The sequence below is a fragment of the Anser cygnoides genome, chromosome 3 (genome assembly GCF_040182565.1).
Source record: "Anser cygnoides isolate HZ-2024a breed goose chromosome 3, Taihu_goose_T2T_genome, whole genome shotgun sequence".
NCBI lineage: Eukaryota > Metazoa > Chordata > Aves > Anseriformes > Anatidae > Anser > Anser cygnoides.
The window spans coordinates 119140364-119164470 of NC_089875.1; the positions used below are offsets into that span (position 1 = coordinate 119140364).

Genomic DNA, 24107 nt, shown 5'->3' on the forward strand with positions numbered 1-24107 from the left:
TTTTATTGCACTTGACCCCTTCTCTGAAAGCAGAAAGCAAGAATATTGCTCAACTGAGCCTTTGGCTGTGACCCTCAAATTGTTTGTTATGGCTGCACAGGAAAGCAAAGTCCTACATATGACCTTGAGGGTGATTTTATAAAAATCAATCAACTACTGTTATGATGGCCTCCCCACCAAGCAAAATAAATACAATTAAACCCATAATCACTTCTGTACAGTAATGTGCAAATTCAATGGCTCTCTTTAGGTGGAGTGAGGGAGAGGGGGGAGAAATGTGGTGGGGCTATTTGATACTTTGTGAGAACATCAGAAGCACCATTCTTCTCAATTAACCCAGCAATTAGCCTCCACCTCTTCGTCCAGAAAAAGAAATCTTTCTTTATCTGTCTTTACCCAAAAGGAAAAAAAAAAAAAAAAAAAAAAAAAGGAAAAAAAAAAAAAAGGAAAGGCAAAGACAAAGGCTGGAGGCAGCCCCAGAGGGGAGGAACAGACAGACCAAATAATGAAAAAAAAAGGGAAATATTAAAAAAAAAAAAAAGATAATAAGGTAAGAGTTGTAATCTGCCATGTGAATGACTGCTACACCAGTATGTCAATGGTTTTATGAAGATTTCTCTTCTGAATTCCTCGGTAAATGGCAGAGGGCACACTCAAAATGATAGGAAATGAACAACTAATGTATCGCCCCTTCGCTTGGTCATGCAGCCCACAGAATACCACGCTGGGTCAAACTCACAGCCCAGGTACCCAGAACATTTACCCTGAAAAAAGTCTGTGCAATGTACTTCTGGAAAAAAAAAACAACTATCCACGGAGAAATGTTTTTTTGATGATTAACGTGGAAAGTTTCTCCTTGTTTCTGTGGCACAGAGACGGATTCACACTTTCAGACATAGGAGCTAATAACCTTTCTCAAAAACTTCATTAAAAAAAAATCCTTCTAATATATACATTTTCACAGTGCATGAAAGAGATGCTGATTTTCTCATTATTATTTAGGCTGTGGTTTACAGTGCTCTAGAGATTTCCTGAACTCAGAGGGAAGCAGAGTCCCCACTCCAATGAGCACCTCTTGGATGGAGGTTGTTTTTCTGTCATCATCTTTTGAGGGGACACTTCAGCACTTGCAGTCACTGTAAGACCATCCTAAGAAACAGTGTATTTTTTTCTAATGAGCAGCTCCTTATGGAGACAGGATAAAAGTGCCTATCACCAGATTTAATTCCGCGTCTTTGGAGCTGATCGGAGCGTTAAAGCAAGCAAGCTGCAAGAAAGGTGCTGGCAGGCCTCAAGAAATATTTTTTTAATCAATAATAGAAGGCGTTAGGGGAGTACCAATGGAAAAATTGTCTTAGATGTCACTACTGAGTCCTGCCCCTACAGCTAACAGAAAACCCCTTCTCCATGGAAGAGGACCTGCTGGTTGAACGACCATCTCCTCCCATCACCGTGAGGCTCCCTGCGCGAGGAAGATCCGTTCTGCTTGTGCTGTGGGCACACCACGGCCATGTATTCCCAACATTCCCACAGCCTTCAGCCTGCTCTCCCCAGTTTTCTCAGTCGGGTGTTTCACATGATGAAGCCACAGAATCTCCCACGAGACAGGCTTAAGCTCACACGTTCCAGTCCTGGCAAGCATCCCCGAGCGGCAAACAGCAGGAGGCAACTGCTGGAGCTGGAGTATCTTTGCTGCAACGACTGATCCCGCACAACAAGGCTGCAGTGTGCTGGCAGCCCACTTCTTGCTCGTTCTCTTGCTCCCAGGGTGAGGCTGGGGGGGGCCTCGTCGCAAGAAAAAAAAAACAAAGATCCCCCTGTGTACGGGCAGAGGAATACAGAGTTTCTGAGCCTTCAATAATAATCGATTATTTCATGGACCTGTCGCCTGCACCCTGTTGACAGGCTCACATGACATTCGGATGAGCCATAAATGTGATTGCAGGCTGGAGCAGTGCCGAGATAGCCGCAAAGGAGAAAAGAAGTTTGTTACAGTGGCTCCATCCCAAAGGCTGCCTGAACCTAAAGTCCAAACCTCCCTATAAATGTTCCTCCACTCTCATGATATGCAGGTACAGATCCCAAACTAACTGTGCACTTCCACCAGAATGCCACTAGCAAGCTAAAAAGCTAAGCTTGCATTCCAGCGTTTTGTTGGAAGGAGGCTTTAATCTCTCCCTGGGCGAGGAACCGGCAGCTGCTCGAGCGCTCTCAGACAGACACCGTCTCCCGAGCCCGACACGCCTGGGTTTTCTGGCTCGCTGGGCTCGCAGCCATCTGTGCGGATGGCACGTGCTGCCTCATAAGCCGGGCAGGCTCTTCCCTACAATCTCAGAAGCCAGGCAAAAAGAATTTAGGCCAGAGCACACTGCCACAGGTAGCTCTTTCAGAGAAGTCCTTCTACATCTTCAGCTCTTGCGTAGCTTCCCAGCCTCTCAGCAACGCCTTTGCTGCTTCTGCAACAGGAGAGCTAACCTGGAGGGGAAGAGGTGTGGACCCTCCTAGGTGTGCTTTGACACATCCCAGCCCATCTTCTGGGATCCAATGAAGGAAGCTGCCTGGGGAAGGCAGCAGGGGAAACACCAGGCAGATGGTGCAAGGAGCAAACAGGTCCTTAGGTTATTATTTCAAGTCTACAGGTGATGGACACCTGTCAACTCCTGCACCCTCAGCAAGAGAGTGGGCAGTGGGGAAGGCACAGGAGCACTGTTATGGAGAGCAGGATAATTATTATTATGGTCTTTCTGGGTGACCAGAGCGTTTCTATTTGCTATGCCCCTCCACCCCTGGTTATCTCATTTCAAACTGGTTTCTGGCATTTAAATTTAAACTTTACAGGTAGAGTTTTCCTCCCAGTTTCTAGTGCAGTAGGTCAGACCTCGGTCTTAGTGACAGCCTGCTCCTCCAGAAATCCGACCATGACGCGCAGTCTGTTAAGCCATACGAGAGGGCATACATCAAAACTAAAACCCTCATGCAATCCCCTGCTACACATTATGCTTCCTCTGTAGTTCTGGGCCCATGATACAGACTTATGCCTTTGAAGGAATTTATTTGCATTTAAAAGCCCTGGACCTCAGTTTGCCTGGTTGCAATGCCAGTGTTTCTGTACCACATACAAGAGTGTGAGGACAGATCTAGTCATGGTACAAAGCTGCTACTGTCATCAGGGCCTGATCTGCATCCAGGACAGATGTAGACAGACTCAGCAGCCCTTTCCATCCTGTGATTAGAAGCAGCAGCTGCTTCCCCAAAAGGGACACAGCAAGGGAAGGAAGGGATGCTGCTGCCTCAGCTTTCAGCCCACTTGCCTGTGGTTCAGCACGGCCAGGATGAGCTTCCACCGATCCGCTCATCCTGCAGTGCCTCAGAGGAGTCTCAGGAGCTATCAAAGAGGCGGAAAATCAATTTCATCGGCAAGCAAGAACCCTGGGAGTCTGGCGTACATGCTGTAATCCCATCCTAAACAGAACGGGAAATCGAGACCTGCAGCCCATGCCCAAACACAAACCAGGGTTTAGAGCTTGGGGAGGAACCAAAAAACATCCAATTGCTACAGATTCTTGGCCTTAAAATCCTTCTTCTGGGAATGTCCAGGTCTGTGACTTGGAGTGCAATGCGTAACACTGAATTCCTGCTAATATTATACTAACAAAATAAAGAACCGATGCCTTTCTTTTTTCTTTTTTTTTTTTTCCCATCAGAACAGCAGGGACCTGAGACCAGAATCCCTGCAGGCTTGGTACACCTCACAGTAACAACACAGAAAAATATCACAGCAACAGGGAGAAATAGGGCTGACTATTCTTCCTTTTAAACCTCAATTAAAAAATACATTGGATGAAATTTCCCATTAGCTGGTACTATTTGTACATCCCATGTTCTTTCTTTAATTAAAAAACATGCTTATTGCAATACTGCCAGAATCGCTTTTACGGTATTTTAATTGTAATGTCTCTGTCTGATTAAAAAAAGAAAATATGAACTAGAAACTGCCTGCAAAAAAAGTATCACTATGCATATCCCAAATGGGTTGAGCAAAATGGCATAGAAAACACCACAGCACAAACATTTTCTAACTGTGGCTACTGACAAGGGATTTTAAAATAGGTTTGAGGACAGGAAAACAGAGGAAAAAGCTTTTTCTGTCTTTCAGTGAATTCACACCCAGTCCTTATCAGCAGTGACTGAAGCACCAGTTATTTGACAAGTACTTACGCAGATGTATCAGCTAATATTTGATGCTCTTTGCTAATAGCATCAAAGCCTAGGAAAAAGTCAAGCAAAATCAGTATTTAGGTTTCTTTCCTCCCCACGTCTATATGCAGGACCCATTTTAGCCACAGCCTGATTTTAACGCGGCTTCCAAGAGATCCAAGATATTGATGGATAAGCATTGATCTGGGGACGTGGGTTCAAGATCAGACCACAACTGACAATGGCATGTGTATCTTTGGGGTTTGCTAGTTCTCTTTTTTTTTTTGTTGTTGGTTGGTTGGTTTGGTTTTTTTTTTGTTTGTTTGTGTGTGTTTGTTTGTGGGATCTCATAGCTTGAAGAGGAGCCCAGACTACCCATGGCATGTTGGAGGCCGGGTGTACATAATACATATCACCAGTTTTTAGAGGCAGAAATCTCACATGAGGGGGTCAGAGCTTTCTCAAAACCTCAGCGTGGAGTCTGACCGTGACTGCTAAGATGCAGCAATAACTACAACCGGTAAGGGACACATGGGATCACTGTGACAAGTAATATGGGAGCTCTTCTAGAAGAGGGACCAAAATAATCTTCTCTCTTATGCCTGCAAGGGTGGCTATCTCAAAGTTGCCAATGCAAAGCAAATGGAACAGTTGAATGTCTTCAGCCTCACCAGAGTTATATCAGCTATGTTACCCCAAAACCCACGCCCAAGGTACCCCCAGAAGGAGGACAGGCAGCATCTTCAGTCTCCAGACTACCCTTGGGGCTGTTCTACACAGTACTAAAAATTCAGATAAAGGCAATAGTCTGAGGTATCAGCCCATCACAGACAAAGGAGTTACTCCAGCATAAGCTCTGTGTAAAGGAAATTTCCGTCTGTCCTGGGTTATCATAAATATTACCATATTTGTGATGTCGGGATCAAAAAATATATAAATAACTGCAATCTGCTGAATTTACAGAGTTATCTACAATCTGTCTATCTCGTATCTCTTCCCCAATCAGTATTGTCTGAGCAGTTTCATCGTCTGGTTATTAAACTTTCCACTGCCAATAACCACGTGTTCATGCTCCACTCGTCAAGGGGGAGGCAGAAGCTGGTGAGCCCTCATGGCAGTAGGCAGGACTCAGCTGCCTAATCTTATTTCACTATTGCTTTGGCCTCCGGATCTTCTGTCCAGACAGCCTGGTCACCACCAGAACCACCACATGTATCCGTCTGTACGCTAATACAGCCAAAGCAGGGTCGCCTTAAGGATGCACGTGCAGCTGACATGCTTGTTATAATAATCTTTAAACAATTTCTACAATGTTGAAATCATCACGAGGAGACCCCACACAGGCTCTGTTCAAAATCCTCAGGGTGTCTTAAAAAGGAAAAAAAAGGAAATCAAAAAATGGGCCTATGTGTTGGGTTTAGTGGATACAGGACCTGGACAATAGGGTACAACAGTGTCTTTGCAGAGGAGCAGACTCAGTAGCATTACAGGCATTTTCCTCCATAATGTCTGTTAAATTTTCAGCTTGTGAGCGCGCAGACAGCCTGATGCTGAGTCAAGAAAGCCAAAGGGAGCAGAGCTACAATTTTAATCCCATTCTCCAGCTCCAACTAAGAAAAACGCTTCAGCTCATGCTTCAATCAAAGTGCGCATCTACACCCGCCTGCAGGTTTGGGGTTTATTGTCATGCCCGTCTTGCAGCTGGGGAAACTTGGCAATTATTTGACAAGTTCAGAGACTTGACAGTTGCTACTCTAAGGGAATCACCTAACTGAGACTCATCTTTAGACGGGTATCTATAATACCTAAGATGAGCAGGTCTTTGCTAATGTATGTTTCTCTGTATCAATACAGGAGCCTACACAACTCCCCTGAGTTGTGCAACTTAAAGAAAGGTAAGGAAAAGGGGAGATGACTCCAATCCAGTCTCACACCAGAGCAGACCTCAGCACATCTTGACTCCAAATCTAACTAAGGCTACACTGTTAGTGGCACCCATATCAGTGCAGGGTGGATGCAGCAAGTAAACTTCAGCAAATAATAACTTCAGATAAAAAATTACCAGGTAGGTTTCTGCTCCCAGAAAGTTTGATCCTATGTTTGGCATGTAGCAATGCTGAAAATAATAGCATTTGGAATATCTGAAAGCTGCTTTCCTACCTGAATCTACATTCTAAAGCTTCTGGGAAAACATTTTAAAGGGGAGAAATGATTTGAAATCAGAGGAGCTGAAGGCATAAAGATAGTCCTTCAGACATCATTAAATTCAATAAGACCACTGTTTGCTTCACAAGTCCTGGCTGATTGATTATATCTGCCTTTGAGTAGGCCCAAAGTTGAAAGGGCTTCTGCTACAAGATTGTGCCCCACTTCTTCACAAAGACAGAGGATGAGCCCCCAAATCCTCATCTAGATTTGCAGCCAAAAGTCTCAGAAAACTGGGGCTCTGTCCTATCTCCTCCCCTGTACCTCATAATCACACTGGGGTTACAAAGCACCTTGAAACACTTAGATTTATTATTTTCGATGGGGGAAGAGGGAAGAATATCATTCTAAATTGTATTTTAATTACAAATTTTTACTAGATTCTTTTTGTCTTTTAAGCAGGAATGATTCCCAATGTAGCAGTTCTTAAAAAAATGTAGACCGAGCAAGTTCAAACTTCTTTGGAAATGTTCATGCAATAGGGACAAACTTGCAAAGTTTTATCTGTATAGAACAGATACTAAATGTTAAGATTCGATGTTAAAATATAACTGTTAGATGCATATTTTTCATCATCATCATAATGAAAAACTAGTACCTTTAACATCCTTTCAGTATAAAATAATTTTTATCAACAGAAAAGATCCAGGTCCTTAAACCTACAGAAAATTCTTCCCATTTTTTTTCATCTCAGTTTCAGCATAGTCTTACACACGGGCTGAACTTCAAGCAAGCAACTGAACCAGAACAACTCATTCACTTAAATACCAAATGTGCCCCGCACTCTTCAAGATCAGGGCCTAATTTCCAGGAATTAACATTTCTGGTACTGAATGCCAAGTTATTTCAGTTCATACTTTGATAGTCCCAGAGATGCATGTCCTGATACTTATGCTGGGGCTACCTCAAGGTACACAAACCCTGCAAACCCAGCGTTTCCCCCACGCTCATACTCGGTTATTCACTTTCCACCAGTCGTGCTCTAGGATCTTGGATTATTTATTACGTTCTGTAGCCGTGGCCTGTAATTCTGTAACATCATTAATTTTGTAACGGCTTTCGCAATACGCTCGCCTCAAAGATGCCAAAGAAAACAGAGCTGATTATTGTTATCAGCACTGCCATTACCACTGAATGCCACTCAGGATAGCAGCGCTTTCGGTAGCTGGGGGGAAACGAAAAGAAAATAAATAAATACATAAAAAGCCTTCCTAGTCATATTGTCATTATGCCTCAAACAGCATAAACGATGCCTTTTGCATACATAATAATTAAATGCTTCCCCATCGCCATCCCTTGGCATCCACCAAGAGCAGGCCGAGGCGGCTGCCCGGCCTGGTGTCTCCAGGGCTGGGCAAGGGCCGGGGGGCTCATGGCCCTGTGAAACTCCACGCCTGGAGGGAAGAGGAGCACTGAACCCCCCCTTCTGCAGACCTTTGAGATGCAGCAGGTTGAGGGTGGCCGTAGTGGTCCCCAGCAGCAGGGTCCGGCCTTCTTCTATCGTGACACTATCGCCATCTCGCGGCGCGTGGCCAGCAGGCCAGCTGGAGTCCTCGGCCCAGAGACCACAAAAGCTGAGGGGGAGCTGGAAAAAGAAGAAGGGGAGAGGTTCGAAACTGTTCCCTTCCTTGCACGTCAGCTCCATATGAAGCATAGCACTGATTAACTTGAAAACGGCAGGCAAATAGGCTGGCTCATGATGAGCAATGGTGAAATTATGCGTGCCTGTTACAGGCCGTGATTGCTCCTCACCTCTAAACTTGAAGCGTGCACTTTGCAGTGAAGGTTTGGCTGATTTCTTAAGGAACGTGTGTATATTTCTATATGGGCTTATATGCACGTGTGGACATAGGCAGTAATAAAACATTATCCAGACTCACACACGAGCTATCAAGAACAGCTTCAACTGATCTGAAAGGAGCGGGGGGGGAACCAGACACGGAAATATTTGTGGTCCTCTCTTGGTGGTACTAATGTGAAACAGCAGTGGAAAGAATAACCCCCATACAAAGGCAAAACATAGTTCCTTCATTTCCAGTCAGAGCGCAACATGTGCATTAAAAGCTTTTGCTTGGGAGGTGCAGTTTAGGTGAACCGATACTAGTGGTGCTATGGCAGTCACTCTCCCGACTGTGCTATTGTCAATTTTAGTTTTGTGCGCCTGATGGTTTGTACACCACCTCTCACAGCACCTAAAGCAGTCACATAAGGATTATACGGTGGCTACTGTCTTAATTATTCACACCAGGGAATGCCTGTTGGTCCCCAGGCTAAAAGACAGAACCAGCTTATGTCCATCCTCTCTGTAGGGGATGGATGCCGGTGTTTTCTGTCCTCTGTCCCATTCTGTGATTTCCCTGCAAAGGGATTTAGTTGATTCAGTCTAGAGCAAAGCGTGGGACTGAGTTAATGCACATGCAATGAAAACATCTGGAAAGCTGAGTGCCTGGCGTCGGAGGGAGTGAGCAGCTTCATCACTGCAGAAGCACAGATAAGCCTTCGCATCTGTATGCAACAGTTGCTAAGTGTTATAGGACAAGTTTCATCTCTATCACCAGCAAACATATATTTGTGGATTTCAGAGATTTGGGGCAAACTTCCCAGCTGAAAGAATAGAAAGCTTTATTCACTGTCTTTCTAAAGAGGCTGTGGATTACCCTTCACAGGCAGTGCTCTGAACCAGATTATATACAGTATACACGAGTATACAATAGATCTACTGAAAAAATAAAATAAAGAGCTAATTAAAATTGTTTTTTATCTCAGAGCAGGGGACAGAGGAGGGAATAGTTCATGGAAAGGCACGCATTTCCCAGATACACTGCTTATCAAGCCAACTGTAGCACGAAATTGCAGATGCCATAAATTCCTGTCTGGCACAACCTCAGCCAACACTGCTAGCAAAGCACTGCACTGCATGATACAGTTGTGAAACAGTGGGATTCATCTGAACATTTTGCTGAGAACATTTCTTAAACGGCTTGAAGTCACTCTGACATCACTCTAACCCTCTCAAGTCACTTAGAAGCCCCCAGTTAACGCTAATGTTAAGAAAAATAAACTCCTCTTCTAAATATGATTTTATATATATATAAAAAACAGTTCCCCTTACTTACTAGAAAACATTTTAGCTCTTCGTTTAAGGTTCTGTCTGTATAACATCAGTGTTTAAGTTATTCTGTTATTCTTGCTACGTTTCTGCTGTCATCTCGTAGAAAACTGTGTATCCATCCAGTTTTACCAATACCTTCTGGCATAAAAGCTAAGAACTATCAACCTTCTTAGGACTGTAACTCAGAAAATGTATAAATATACTGAAAATAAGTTTTGAATTATGTAGATAATACATATGCCCACAGTAAGAAGCAGTCCCTACACCATCAAGCTACACAAAGATGAACACAGAATTTTGTTGCTGAAAGGAAAGTTTACTATCCAAGACTGATTACATAGAGGCAAATAATAATAATAATTTGACCAAGGGCATCAAAATCTGTCTTTCTACCAGGTCCCTAAGAAAAGTTCCACAGTGAGAAGATGTCTGGTTTAGTCTGCTGCCATGCACATCACCTGTATTTGCATCTTTCTTGGGATTTCTAATATGTATTCACTTTTATTTAAAATACATATAGTCGACAGATGAACATCAACTTATAACACAGGATCAAGAGCAATTTATAATCACTCATAACATCCTTCTATTACTAGAGAGGGTATAGATCTAAAGAACCTGTCTGAAGAGAGAAAAGGGGTTTTGCTCAAGGCACTTAAAATTACCACAGCGCTAAAGAAGATGTAGAGGGGCTAGTGGGAAAGCAGCTCTGTAGTAACTAAGGAAAGACATCTGACTGATGGAGGAAAACAAGCCGGCAGAAGATTTTACTTGGTGACATTTCTCTTGCAGTTCTACACCCTCCACTAAGACCAAAAAGTCTCTGTGAGAGAAGTGTGGTCTAGTGCAAGGCTAGTGAACTGGCCAACTGTGCTAAATCACATATACAGCTTGCCCGGACCTTGTGGATCCCATACGATTACCCTCTCCCTGTTTTCTGGGAGAAAAGCACAGTGCAATCTCCAGCTATACTGGTCTTGTTAAGCCCCTGGCTGAGCGGTGGTTATGTCCAGTTCCTATTAAGCAGCCCATGGTAAAACACAAACCTATACACACACAAACTAATTGTCAGGAAAGGCAGGTGACAGACTCACAGCTCTAGAAGTCTATGTTCTCGTCTGACCCCGATAGTTTCCATCCATGTGATCTCAGAGAACCTTTTCAGTTATAGTGCCCCTCTTCTCCAGCTGCCCTGTCGTCCGTATGGGACAGGCTGTAACCCACATGCACAGGGGGCTTTGCTGCTCTACAAGCTGAGCACGCTTTCACGACTGCCGGGACAGACTGACTCACCTGAGACCCCAAAGACAAAACAGTGAGACAGCGTCTCGTCTCTTGAAGGCCATATCTTAAACATCTTCGTCATGCAGACTCCAGCTCCTTTCCTTCTGCCCACAGCTGAGCAGGATAAGAACACCCCTTTCGCTGTTAGGCTTTTCATAAATGTAAGACACTTTCCTTTTGCTTTTTTTCCCCCTGCTTGGCACACAGCATTCAACCAATGGACTTATTTAAACACTTCTACGTAAGACTGAAGAGCAGCAGCAGCTGCGAGGACCAGGGTCACGGCTGGGCACCCATCCCAGGGCTTAGGAGACTGCAACATCTCTGCATCCATGTTTTTGTCAGTGCTCACACCTGACAATGAGATCTAACAGGAGCAGCAAGATCTCAAAGCTGCCATATTCCTGCAAGGTTCATTAAAATCAGTAGATAGATTGAGTCAAGAGACTCTTCTGGTGTTTTCGCCAGGGAGCTATGTATAACACAAACTGAACACTGAACTGAACACCAAAACTTCTGCAGGATGTTGCCTCACATCTGCCATCCATAGGAAACCCACTCTGAAAACGTGGGTTCTTCACACTGCGGAAATTCTTCACATTTTGAACCCAGCGCAGCAGCTGACTCTATCCCAGCAGGGAACCAAGCCTGCAAAGTAACTCCCTCCCCATCAGAGGTCCAAAAAGGAGCTTATGTAAAGATAGAATAATGTCTAATAGCATACAATAAAAGATGCACAAGCTCCTTGCAGTTCAGCACGTTATCCCCTTCCTCCCTTCTGCACCTTCTTTTTCCATTTTCAGGCAGATTTCTTCCCATTTTCTGTTGTTAGCTGCTGCTGCTGTCAGCCAGCCTGGGGTTGCCTGTGTGTCTGCCACTGGGAACACAAGCTCCCAGCACCAGTTTCTCAGCTCCTGCCTGTGACTACCTGGGCCCAGAAACAGCAGCAGCAACTGCAACCAATGAATAAATAACAGCAACATGTTTGCATTCCCACACAGGCTGGCAAACAAGCCACAAAGGGAAGGGATTATAAATCACCATTCCTTCAATTTTGGGCCTAAATTTTTGTAAATTACAATCGCTCCGCTAGCACAGCACGTTATCTGGTGATTTTTAACTCCCCTCCAACAAAACACAAGGTATTCTGAGGTGTTAAAAAGAGAAGAAAGTCCTGTTTAGACACAGCAGAGCTCATTTCATTTCACTTTGCAGTGACTTCCTCATTTGCTTGGTTAGGTGGGGTTTTACTGGAGTACAGTCCCAATAAGAGGACTGTTAGCAGCTGTTACAGACACAGACATGAGACCAGAGCCTGCGTCCTCTGATCAGAAAAAGGCAGAAATTTTAAAACCAAACCAAGAAGCAATGGTTGATCTACAGCACAGATTTTGCTTGCTGCTGTGCTCCAAGCTCTCTTTTTCTGGCCTCAGCCCAGGATTACCTGAGATACGGCAACAGAAAGAAACCCAAAGTCAGGCAGGTTTTTCCACCAACCCCACCTCCAGCAGCCAGCTTCCTCCTTGCCCCCGGGCACAGCCACTAAGCACAAAACATCACCTGCGCTTTCACCCGAGAGAATCCCCAGGTTGCTTCCTGCGATCTCCAGCAGGAAGAAGGTGAGCCATCGAATCCATCAGCCGCACCCCTCCCGGTGTGCCTGGCCACGAACGAGCAAAGGTTTCGAACGCGGAGTGATTGACACCCACGAGGCAGCCTTTTCCTTGGTGCTGACAGATTGCCATTTAACCAGCAAGTATGGAGAGCAAGCGTTGCTCCCCTCAGTTCCCACAGAGAGACAAGGTTAACATTTTAAGTGATGGAGTAGCACGCTGTAGACCCAGGACTCCACGCCACATTTGAAACCCCTTTAATTTCAGTGATGGATACAGGGAGCTCACTTTCCAGGCTGTGAACTCTTGACAGCTCCTCAGTTTAATACATCAGGAAAAGATTTACACCCCCACACAACCCCCATCCACCTGAAGGAAAGGAAAACATATATTTGGAGGAGACAAAAGAGGAGGGGAGGTATTTTATTACCCTAGATGTCTTTTACAAGGGAAGTATTTTCAGCCATCTGCTCTAATTATTCCTCCTGTATTGGCCACCATCTTCATGCAACAATAGAAATAATTATCTCCTCAAGGGCAAAAATAATAATAAAAAAATATTTACAGAAACAAACAAAAGTTGATTATTTTTAGCTCCCAGGGAAAAAAGCAACAACAAGCTACTTCTTAATGAAGGAGCAATTAGGAAGGTGGGGAGAACGTTTATAATTAAAACAGACAAATTGGTGGAGGCTCCTCCCTCCCACACATGCTTGAAAGAGATGCAAATGTGTGTTATTTGCTACAGTCAGTGGAGTTTGTGTACAAGCCACTGCCCAATGCCCCAGTAAGCTGAACCTGTCTCTTGGCATGATCCCCTGCCTCTCCTGCTTTTAGGACATCTAACCCTGTGCCGAATTAACTGAAAAACGTTCACCGTTGCTGTAGTTGTAGGATTTCAGTTGGTGTAGCTAGGTCTTCCTCTGCACAGCCTGCGTCCCTGAGACAAGGATGCTCCTTCATCCCACTGTTATAAGTCTCCTGCATGCACTACAGCACTCAACGTTAAAAGTGTCCTTTTGTTGATACAAATCAAAACCAAAAGATGACTTATTGCAATCTCGGTTTCATTCCTGGCAGCATACAAGGAGTTTGCTATAGGGGAGAATGAAGGCGCATATACAGCTTCATAGGGAAGAAGGATTAGGGCCATCCCGGAGAACGGTAAGAAAACACACGCTTGCTATCAGCAGCTCGGTACACCTTATTTTGAAAATTTATGTAATTTAGACATTCACACCAAAAGGAGGAGAAATTATTGACTGTGCTATGAAATCAAAGAATGGCCAAACTCAAGCTGTTTGAGGCAAAAAATGAATATAAAAGTTCCCAAGGCTTCTCCAAGCATTCCCAGGATGGAGAGTACCATTTAATCGTCATTACAAAACCCACCACCTGACAGGGAAGGGCCGCAAACCAGCACACTGTGAACCATTCTCTACTCTAGGCAATTCACCTCCTGTTCCAAAAAGGCTACTTTTTCACTACAGAAAAGCAAACAAGACAGAGATTAACAATTACCAGTTTTTGCAGGCTCTCTCTTGGCCTTAATTTCAGAGAAGCTGCCTCAAACATTTATGTAGCCTACAATGAGTTTCCTTGGTAATCAGAGATTAATCTGTCTGGTGGATCATACAATGGGATTGGCAACCTCTTAAAGGCTTTTGATTCACGTGCACTTCATTAGAGTTCTCCAGCTTTGCCATTGCATGCCACATTTCCAAGGTTTCTAAACTGGAAGTGAGGGAGCAGAAGGAAATGAAAGGAGCACTTCTGGAGAAGCTTGCTATGGGTACCCACTTCAATCCTCTTTGCGAAAACATCACGTTCACCTCTATCATTTCTATTTACTTTAATACAGTTCAATTCAGGAAGTCCTTTGAAAGAACTTGACAAAAAGGAGAGCATGTTTTGACTTCTCTAGTTTCTCCTATCCTTCCATCAGAGAAAGGCAGCCTCCTGGCTCCCAGTAATTTTTCAGCATCTGACCCTGAGAGATTCCTCACCCAGTTCAATTCCATGATGTGATTCCTGAAAACAACGCGGTCTGACCACTGACGTACTTCTTCCCTGAGGGCCAGCATTAAGACAGCCCCTGATGCCAGTTCAGCAATGAGTAATAGGGTGGTAGTTTTTAGATGTCGGTAAAAACTACCCTGGCAAAACAGTGAAGAATTTTACAAAAACCCAGAGGGATGAAAGGAAGTTCCCCTCGAAACCACATCATAGCAGAGACCACCTGTGGCTAATTCAACGGAGCAGACACTGGTAAACAAACTGGTCAACAACGGCTGATAGATAATGGGACCATCCTCTTCCAATAATTCAGAAAGAAATGATTAAAAAGAATGCAGGAATGGTTGTGCTCAAGTCACAACTCACTAAGTAGCCAAACATATGTTAAAAGTCGGAAGGAAGGAAAGACATCCAGAGAACTGTACAATAGGAAAAAAATGAATCATTTATACCAAAATACAACATTACCCTCAAAGCAGACTGGAAGTAATATTCTTATTAATAAACTAAGGCTGGGAATTAGCAGAGTGCTTCTGACCATCAGTGCAGCGAGAGGCTGTAAAGAGTGAGCTCCTTCCCTTATGAATTGTGGTAGAACAGGCATCGACCATAACCCAACAGACCTTTTCCACGGCCAAAAGATTATATTTTTACATCGGTCTGCATCATCTGTTGCTTCTTTTTACCCTTTACTCTAGTTCTAACACGTAGGTGAAATTACCCTACCCAAGAGAAGTTCCTTCATCAGTGACTCCCAGAGGAATTGATACAGCATGGGTCAGGGCTGGGCAGGTGGCCGGACATGAGGACCCCTCTCCTATACCTTTATTTCTAAATGAGATTGCCTGTACCCTGAATTAGAAAGAAAGAATTGATCTTTTTTTTCCTTTTTTTTCCCCTCCTTATTTTTAGCTGTCCTGCAGGAATCTTTCTGACTTCCGCGGAGTTGCACAAGCACAGAAAGGGAAGAATCTGGCTGGGCATGTTCTCTACGGGACTGATGAATGACCTAGTCTCTCTCCAACTATTACAGGATAAATCTGTTTACACACAAAAAATTGACCTGGGCCAGTGAGGTGGGACTAGAACCAGGAAACTGGCACGTCCCAGAGGTAAAAATGCATTTGCAGCCAACAGCATTAGTAACTCAAGACCATAAACAAGCCATGCTGTCATTAATTACTCAGACAGGGGCAGCCACAAAAGCAGTGAGAAGACCCAAAAGCCAACTGTAAATAGTTCATCTAGCTGATTACTTCAGAAAAAAAATGAGTGGGCAGTTTCAGAGGTCAGAGCCCATGGCACAAGTCAGTCTCAGGCCAATTTGCAACTGGACAATGGCAGGAGAAAGAGCTTAATTCTTCTTCTTAAAAGCAAAAGAAGAAAATTCACCACCAAAAATAAAACACCAAAAAAAAGGAAGGCTTTTCCAGCAGGGGAGTAATCACTGCAATTTCCAAGCACAGAAGGTAAGGCTCTTTGCACCAGAGGTATTTAATTAAGGACACGGAATATTAGTTTGATCGAATGGTGCTTTCATAGGGAGGGCACTGAAAAGACATCGCTGTTGGAAGGGGGGGTGCATGTCCCAGATACAGCATGTGTCAGCTGCCTATACCCAGGCAAGAAAGCTCACCTGAATCCAAGGTAAAATACCAAGTATCGGGGGAATATGAGTAGCATTAAACCACTCCGTAATTAAACAAACCATGAGACTCGTGGGAAGGCCCATGTCTATTTACTGCACTCACATTGAGTCCCACAGTGTTGTTCTTAGCTCTCCTGGGGTTTTTTTGAAGGTTATGTTGGGAGGTTGATCCTAGAACCAGAAATCTTAATTTCAAAGATAAAGGAAAGCACTGTGGAAGCTAAGGAAATATCTTGGAGCACACGACAGCTTTTTCTTGCTGTGGCAAAATCTGCCCATGGTTGCTGGCAAAGAAAAAAATGCCCAGGCTGCACTTCAAGGGCAAGGGACCAAAAGGTCAGTGCAGGAGCAGCAGCTGGTGCCCCGATGTCTCAGAAAAAACACTGAGATTCACAAGAAGAGGTGGGGAGTGCCCACGCCTGGGTGGCAAGGTCGGGAAGCAAACAGGTTCATACTAGGAAATTTTTTGGAAGTCACTGAATTGGAGAAGCAGAACAGAGGCACATATTAGACTCTTCTATGCACCTAGCAAGGACGCTAAACTGATGGAAAACGTCTCTTGTAGAATGAACAGTGAAATTCCCATTTGCTTCAAAAAAAAAGCTAGAATAGTACTTTCTAGCAGCTTAGTTCAACACATCACAGAGAGCTGTAGAAGAGCCTTTTTTCACAAAAGGCAATCTTTCTCTACAGTAACTCATTGCTAATTCACAAGAACCTTCCTAATGTTCATTTATGGCCTGATATTCAGAGACAGTTTATTTCAGTGGAAACTATCTCAGCAAAATGTAATCACAAGCCCAACTTGCATGAAAACCCTGTGCGTGCAAATACATCAGGGAATTCAATGCAATCTTCCTGTTCAGGTACAAGATGACTGGTCTTCCCTTTCCAAAACACAGTTCAAGGGCACACATAATTTACACATCTCTCTAAAACAGTGATTTCTCAAAGACTGAAGGCTCCCAAGACAAATGAGAAATGGCAGTTTAATGGTAACAAGCAAATTGTAACATCAAGTTGTTTACACAAGCAGAATAACCAAGTGTGGTGACTGTGCTGGACTTTGCAGCACGCGCTGTGCAAATATTGTCTCACAACTGAACAAGAATGAGTTACTTTAACTAATCTGAGAGCAAACATTGCAAATAAAGAGATTAGCTTAAGCATCTTCTAACCACCTGCAGGAAAAGAAATCAAATTATGTGCCTGCATGTCAGCAAGAAGGATTTCTGAGTGAACTCTACTGTAAATGGAGGGCTACGAGTCTAATTCACCCCAATCGTGCCAGTGAAGATCTGATGATGGGTTTTTTAGTGATCAGGTGGCAGAAAAAAAAACTTTGTGAGATTCCCAAATCAGCTGCCAGAGTGGGCTAGAGGTCAAAGCACTGGTGTGGAATCCAGTCCCTAACTCTCACGCAGCTCCTAGAGGGAGTACTGCTACACATCCCATCACTGCTCCAAGCCTGGTTTACAAGAGCTTTGCAATGATTTACCAAGCCAAGACTGAAAATGGCTTTGCTGCATGAAGGCTACAACTTAGTATGTGCTTCCTTTCTTTTTTCACTTATATATCCTCTCTCAAACAAATAAGATGACACTCTGCCCAACTTTAGCACCTTCCATCTACAGACCCCCCAAAGTACAGTGAAAAACAACCTGCTAGGAAAATTATTGGTTGCAATCCCTCTTTAATTGAAGGGAAAACCGATGTACTCGCCAGTACCTTGCGGAGCAGGATTACATTGCTTCATTACCCTGTGACGAAAATTCATGTCTGACTGCAGCATGCCCGGGTTCTGCTGAATCACGGCAGCAGCTTCATCAAAATGTTTTGCCAGATCATTTTCACCTGTCTAAAATTTATTTTTAAAATGTATTCCAGATTTGAGAGGGAGAACCTGGATGGGCACGAGGAAATGGCTTTTGGCTATATTCCATCTCAGGCTAGGATCTGATGCAGACCAGGAGTATTAGAAGTTGTTATTCTGGAATTTACTTCTTTGCTCCAGTGTGTATAGAGGTAGGGAAGTCACTAAAATCTTCACTTCATCTGACAGAAGTGAAGTCCTAAACAGGGGTAGAGATTAACTGTCCTGGCGTGCTTTAATAATAACCATCACTTCCAGCACTGGGTGCCAGGGTCTGCCATCCAGCTACCGAGTACCACCTAAAACACCCTGTTAACTTCACTAAAGCAGTAGTATAGTATACAACGATATGATAAATGCAAGCCAACTAGTCAGAATCGCATCCCTAGGGCTGCTTCTGCATTGCAGAGAGACGATGCAGTGAAGACAAAGCCAGGCCCTGCTCGGCGGTGCCCAGGGCCGGGCCCAGAGGCCCCGGGCCCAGCCCGGAGCCCCGGCGGCTCCCCCTGCCCCTCAGGCAGCACTGCTGGGCCGGGCGGGTGCCGGAGCCCTGGCACAGGCTGCCCCGAGAGGGGCCGGGGGCTGCTCCTTGCAGAGCTCCCCGAGCCCAGGTGGGGCTGGGACATGCAGCCTGTCCTCCAAGCCCCTCACTGACTCTGTGCTGTAGGGGCTGTGCTATATAGACCTCCCTGCTCCTGCAGAAGCGGGTGACAGCAGCCAGGCTCCTGAGACGGAGACTGAAGCCTTGCGCTGCCCTTTCAGTCCTGTACCTGCCCAGCAGGGAGAGGGTTTCACCCTGCGTGGCTGTTATTTCAGTAATGCGAGCTTTTTAAGCGACTCATCCTAATCTGCGAGCTTTCAGAGCCCGCTTTCAAATGCAATGTCCTGTTTAGTTTTAGCACATCAACAACATGCTTTCTTAGCCTATCTGTATGCATTATCTAGTGCTGTAATGTATCATGTACTGAACTACAGCATCATTACAGGTAAGTGCTCAGGTTTAAATGCAAACATAATTGCATAATGTGGTACAGCCAGGAAGAATAATGCAGGAAATAGAGCCAGCTCCATCTGATAGTGCAATCTGACTGGAACGCCGGCCGTTCGGATCAAACGCGCAGCCCAGATGGGGCAACCAAGAATAAAAGTGCTTTGCGGTATCTTTATTGTCATCATCAAAAACACTTATCTGCCAGAAAGGTAAAAAGGTGAAGATGGGACTCTTACAGAAAAGGTCACGCAAGCAATAGGGGAACACTGGGTTATGATGGCTGGGGAGATGGCACTCCTTAGCAAAGGCTACCTTTGCACCGTCACTGCAAGCTGAATTTGCCAATTCTAATGGGAATCTGGGTGTTAGGTGTCATTTAGAAGACTGGGCACACCCCTCCTATGCAGCGGGGGCAGACAAAGGTGTCCCTTTAGGTGTCTATTTAATTGCAAGGTGTCTATTTAATTGCAACAAATCCAGATAAAGCCCAGGATGCTGATGTGCAAGGAGCTGTACAAACATCAGAGATCATTCCTGATGCATGACAACTTCCAAACAAGGACATATCTAGAACAGAAATATGCACTTTAATATATTTATCATATAGAGTTAAAATTAGAACTGATTCTCAATGGAACAGTGCTGCTATCTATTTTTTTTTCCCAGTGGTTGGAGCTGCCAGCGACACACGATAGGCAATTTCAGCAGGGGTGCAGACAGCACCAGAAGCCTGAAACCAGCTGAAGTTCATCTGGGGCACTTTTCTCTGCATGGCTGTGCCATGAGCAACCACGCCTCAGCTGAAGAGCAGCATCACACACACTATGGGACATTAGCCACTCTTGTCGTTTCAAGAGATTTCAGCCCAAACTTCATTTTAATCAGATAACAAGATGAGAGAGTAGCGTGAGAGAGAACCCCTCGACCAACACGCCACATGGCTAACTGAGAGCCCTTTGAGTTCAAAGCACAAACTGCTGCTGTCTGGGCTACAAAGCCATCCCTTTGTCTTTCAGGGCTGTAACAGCTCATCTTTGTTGGGAGCACAGATTCCCTGCAATGTGCTGTGCCTTTCACTATCTGCCCTCCCACACACGTTTGTCTGCCTGTTAATCACTTGGCAGGGTATAAAATCCAGGGTCCCATTCCCAAGGAGCTTTGCTGGCACATCCACACCCCAATGCATTCAAGTGCTTAAGGATGCAGATGGGTGCCTGGTAGCTTTTTCCAAAAGCAGACTTGACTTCAGGAAGAGTTGGACATCGTATTAAGGTACACACCTGAATCAGTATGTACTTGCAGGAGGTGGAAATAAAGTGCCTTGGTGCAAACCCCAAAGCTCTGCCCGCTGCTAGCTATCACCACCTGGAGGAATGCGTCCAAAATTGTCATCCTGTGGTGTCTACATCTCCCAGAGGTGAAAATGAACATCAACCAACTCATATCCATGGTGGTGACCACTGAGTACTGTCCTTCCTGCATGGGAAATCTCACTTTCTGCCACATTGCCTGAGCCATCTCAGCTTTGAAGCTTTGCCCCAGTTCGTTGGGCATAGGTGGATTCAAAACAACAAGAAATTAAATCCCAAGATCAGGAAAACAGAGAAAAACAGACCTTGGGTGAGCCATCTCTACGGTTTTAGAGAATTGCTCCCTGCCAGCTGTTTTGCATCTCTTTCCTCAGTTTTGCGTAGGTCAGCCTGAACATCTAAAGCCATTCAGAATGTCCATGCACACACAGGCCTGCTGGTGAGCTCGGAGAAAATCTGTCCTCAACACCAAGAGCAAAATCTACATCTCCCACTCACCAGACACAGGTTAAGGCAGGAGGGAAAAGGCAAATGAATGAGAATTAAAGTGACAATGAAATAACAAGAGTGTGCGTGAAAGACAGAAACACAATCCCTAAGCGAACAAAGCCAAGCCTGACCCTTGATCAGAATCCCAGGCCCAAAGAAGATGTGTGAAAGCAGGAAAATAAATCAATAAGCAAAGCGGCAATCTCTTGCCTCGATTTTATCCGAGGAAGTCAAATTTACTGAGCTCCTCACAAACTGTCTTTGGCTAAAATCACCGCTAACGAGCTCTGACATTTGAAATTTAACTGAATATGAGCTAACAGCTCCCAGCCCTGCACCACCCATGAAGTTAACTGGGAATATTTTGTTAATGCCGTAGACAGGCTAATTGCCTCTTTATTGAGGAGACGCAGCATTCGCTGAAAAGTGTTTATAGCGTCCGCCTCACCTGATGCCTCCCTGCCCTGGGACGTCTGCTTTTCTTCACGGGGCCTGCAGAGCACTCGGTCCCCTCCTCTCCTTCCCATCAGGATGGTAATTGTTTGCTAGTTTTTACGAGGCAGCCTTATGATCCCTTAACGAAGTCCTTTGCTCTGCAGCCATTCCCAAGGACGGGCTGGGAACGAGGGGTTTCCACCTACGGAGCTGCCAATCAGGGAAACGCACCTGGCACTTCCAAGGGGTTGTTAACTCAGTCCATCGCCCGACTCATCGTGAAAACAGCCTGTTTTTACTGGCAATCACATAAAATTAACCCCTTTGTTAAAGGCAGAATGAAGGCTCTGAGATAAACTGTGGCAGAGTGCTTTAACATGCTGATTTTTCCTTCTGCTGCAACATTTTTTTAAATTATTTTGTCTTAATAAGTGTTTCTGAACTGAAATAGTACAGGAATTCAGTCGTCCTCCAACTGTGCACCTCTTTCATGTCGTTTAGAGTGGGGAAAGACTTTGCCATAACACCAGCAGTTACAAAACAAGGAAGAAAAAAAAAACTAACAACAACAACAAAAAAAACCAAGTATTACTTATTCTACTCCTTACTCTAAAGTCTTCTTGCAGAAGAAATGATACAAGATGATTAAGTTTCCATCCCTACCAGTAGCTTGCTAGAAGCTTTTCAAGTCCTTGTTATCCTCAGGATATTACCACTTTTTTTTTTTTTTTTTTTTACTTTTTTTTTTTTTTAATGATGCAAAACCCAACTATGTCCCTCACACACCACACACCAACTCCAAACTTTATTCTTTTTTCTTGTGGACTGGATGGGAAGCCTGATCTTATGGCTTAAGGCACGGCCAGGTACCAAGCTCAGCTCTTCAGAGCTACATCCCCGTAGAATTGATGCCTTTACGCCATCATCCACCTCACATTGAGTGTCATACATGACACAGGCAATACATGTCTAGACTACAGCCTAGCAGAAAATATTGTAGAGACTAAAAGGGAAGGAGATCCTGGCCTTCTAGAACCCATGTCTAGTCATAACTGAGGTCACTTGGCCTGTTCAGCCTGGAGAAGAGGAGGCTGAGGGGGGACCTCATCACAGTCTACAACTTCCTCACGAGGGGGAGTGGAGAGGAAGATGACCTATTCTCCGTTATCACCAGTGACAGGACCCGCAGGAATGGTATTAAGCTGAGACAGGGGAGGTTTAGGCTGGACGTCAGGAAGAGATTCTTCACTGAGAGGGTGGTCGCACACTGGAACAGGCTCCCCAGTGAAGCAGTCACTGCACCAAGCCTGCCTGAATTTAAGAAGCGATTGGACTGTGCACTTAGTCCCATGGTATAAACTTTTGGGCAGACCTGTGGGTGCCAGGAGTTGGACTTGATGATCCTTATGGGTCCCTTCCAACTTCGGATATTCTATGATTCTATAACCAGACCACCTGAGCTGCTAGCCCATGTGCTTATCCAAACGTGTCTATATCCCCGAGAGCTCAACAGCTTTGTATATCCACAGCAAGCTTTTGTTCTGAATAAATGTCTGGGAACAACCCACCAGTAAAGAGGAAAGACTTGCAGCAAGATGGAGCCACCACAGCACCTCACATGCTGACACTCACGCATCACTCACACTCTGCAAGACTAAATCCAATTGGTTTTAATGTTGGTGAGGAAACCAGGGCATCAAGGGGTAGTTTTTAACTGTGTTCAGAACTGGGAATGCACATGTCAACCAGGGCCTCAGTGCAGCACCCTTAGGTGCCTAAAATGAAGCACCAAAAATAAATAAGTAAATAAAATAAGCAAATAAAGTAAAATAATCTCTGGTTATTGTTTAAGGCTAAAAGGAAACATCCTCCTTTCCCCAAATCTGGCGTTTCAGTGCTTCAGGCCAGGAGTTGTCTCCACTGCCATGGTCAAACCCAGTCTCAAATCTTTATGCTTGACCAATATAAAGATAGCACCTCATCCCATGGTCCAGCTGTGGCCCTTTCATTTCCCCCACTGCATCCACACTACTAAAATCTCCCAGTTTTCAAAACAGGGTAAACACTGCCCAGCCCATTACTGGGTGCCAAAACAGGCCCCAGAAACATCAAGTGTAGGACCATGCTTCTCAGAAAACTCCTGCATGCAACATCAGGTCTTGTTGCTCTGTTTGGGACTGGGAAGAGGACACGGAGTCGGGTGGTGACACAGAGGACATTGTCAGGGACGCAAGACCTGCCTGAAAGCATCTTCAACCCGCATCACACCTAAGGGAGGGGCAAGACCCTCTCACACGTTAAATCACACTCCAACCTGGGAGAAGAACAAGTCCAGGCCATGTGTGTCTCCAAGGAGCTCTGCCCTTTCAATCAAATTCCCAATGGGGAGATGAAAAAGCTTCCCTTTCGGTTCATCCAGAGCCCAAAGCTGTGCACCCCAGCATGGACCCAGCCATTAAACACCCCCAGCCCTTTCCTCCAAATCAAGAGCAAGTTCCACAGATGGAGAACCAGGGCCACGCTTCCACCACAGGCCATCCACCCCCTCCAAACCTGCCGAAATGCCAAAGGAGTCAATTAGAGTCTGTCATAATTAAACAGGAAAGTGGCAGCAAGACTCTGTGCAAGAGCCTGGGAGCAAGCACAAAGAAAATTTGCCCGCAGTCCCTCAGAAAGGCTTCCCCGCACGCTCCTGACCTTAATCCAGGCTTTCTCTGGGTGAGGGAAGGGGAAGCCTTGCTTTCTGTCTCCCGCAGCAGTGCCTCCAAAATGACACTTTTTCACTCTGAATCTGTGTTTCTTTCCAGGGTGGGGAGCAGGAATAAATAGGGGGGGAAAGAAGGAAAGCGGTTCTCCCACTTGATTCTAATTTCATACGGAATCAATAGGAGTGGAAAGGCTTCGGTGTGCTGTGGGTTATGGGGTGGTGGGCAT

General features: G+C 44.9%; 1 protein-coding gene across 1 annotated transcript in view; it reads right to left on the minus strand.

Annotated features, from left to right (window-relative positions):
- PKHD1 (PKHD1 ciliary IPT domain containing fibrocystin/polyductin) overlaps positions 1-24107 on the minus strand; it is a 256426-nt gene that overhangs the window by 166358 nt on the left and 65961 nt on the right. Inside the window, exon 35 of the mRNA XM_066993217.1 lies at positions 7837-7987. Within this exon, the coding sequence (XP_066849318.1) occupies positions 7837-7987 (151 nt within the window). The remainder of the gene's footprint in view (positions 1-7836; positions 7988-24107) is intronic.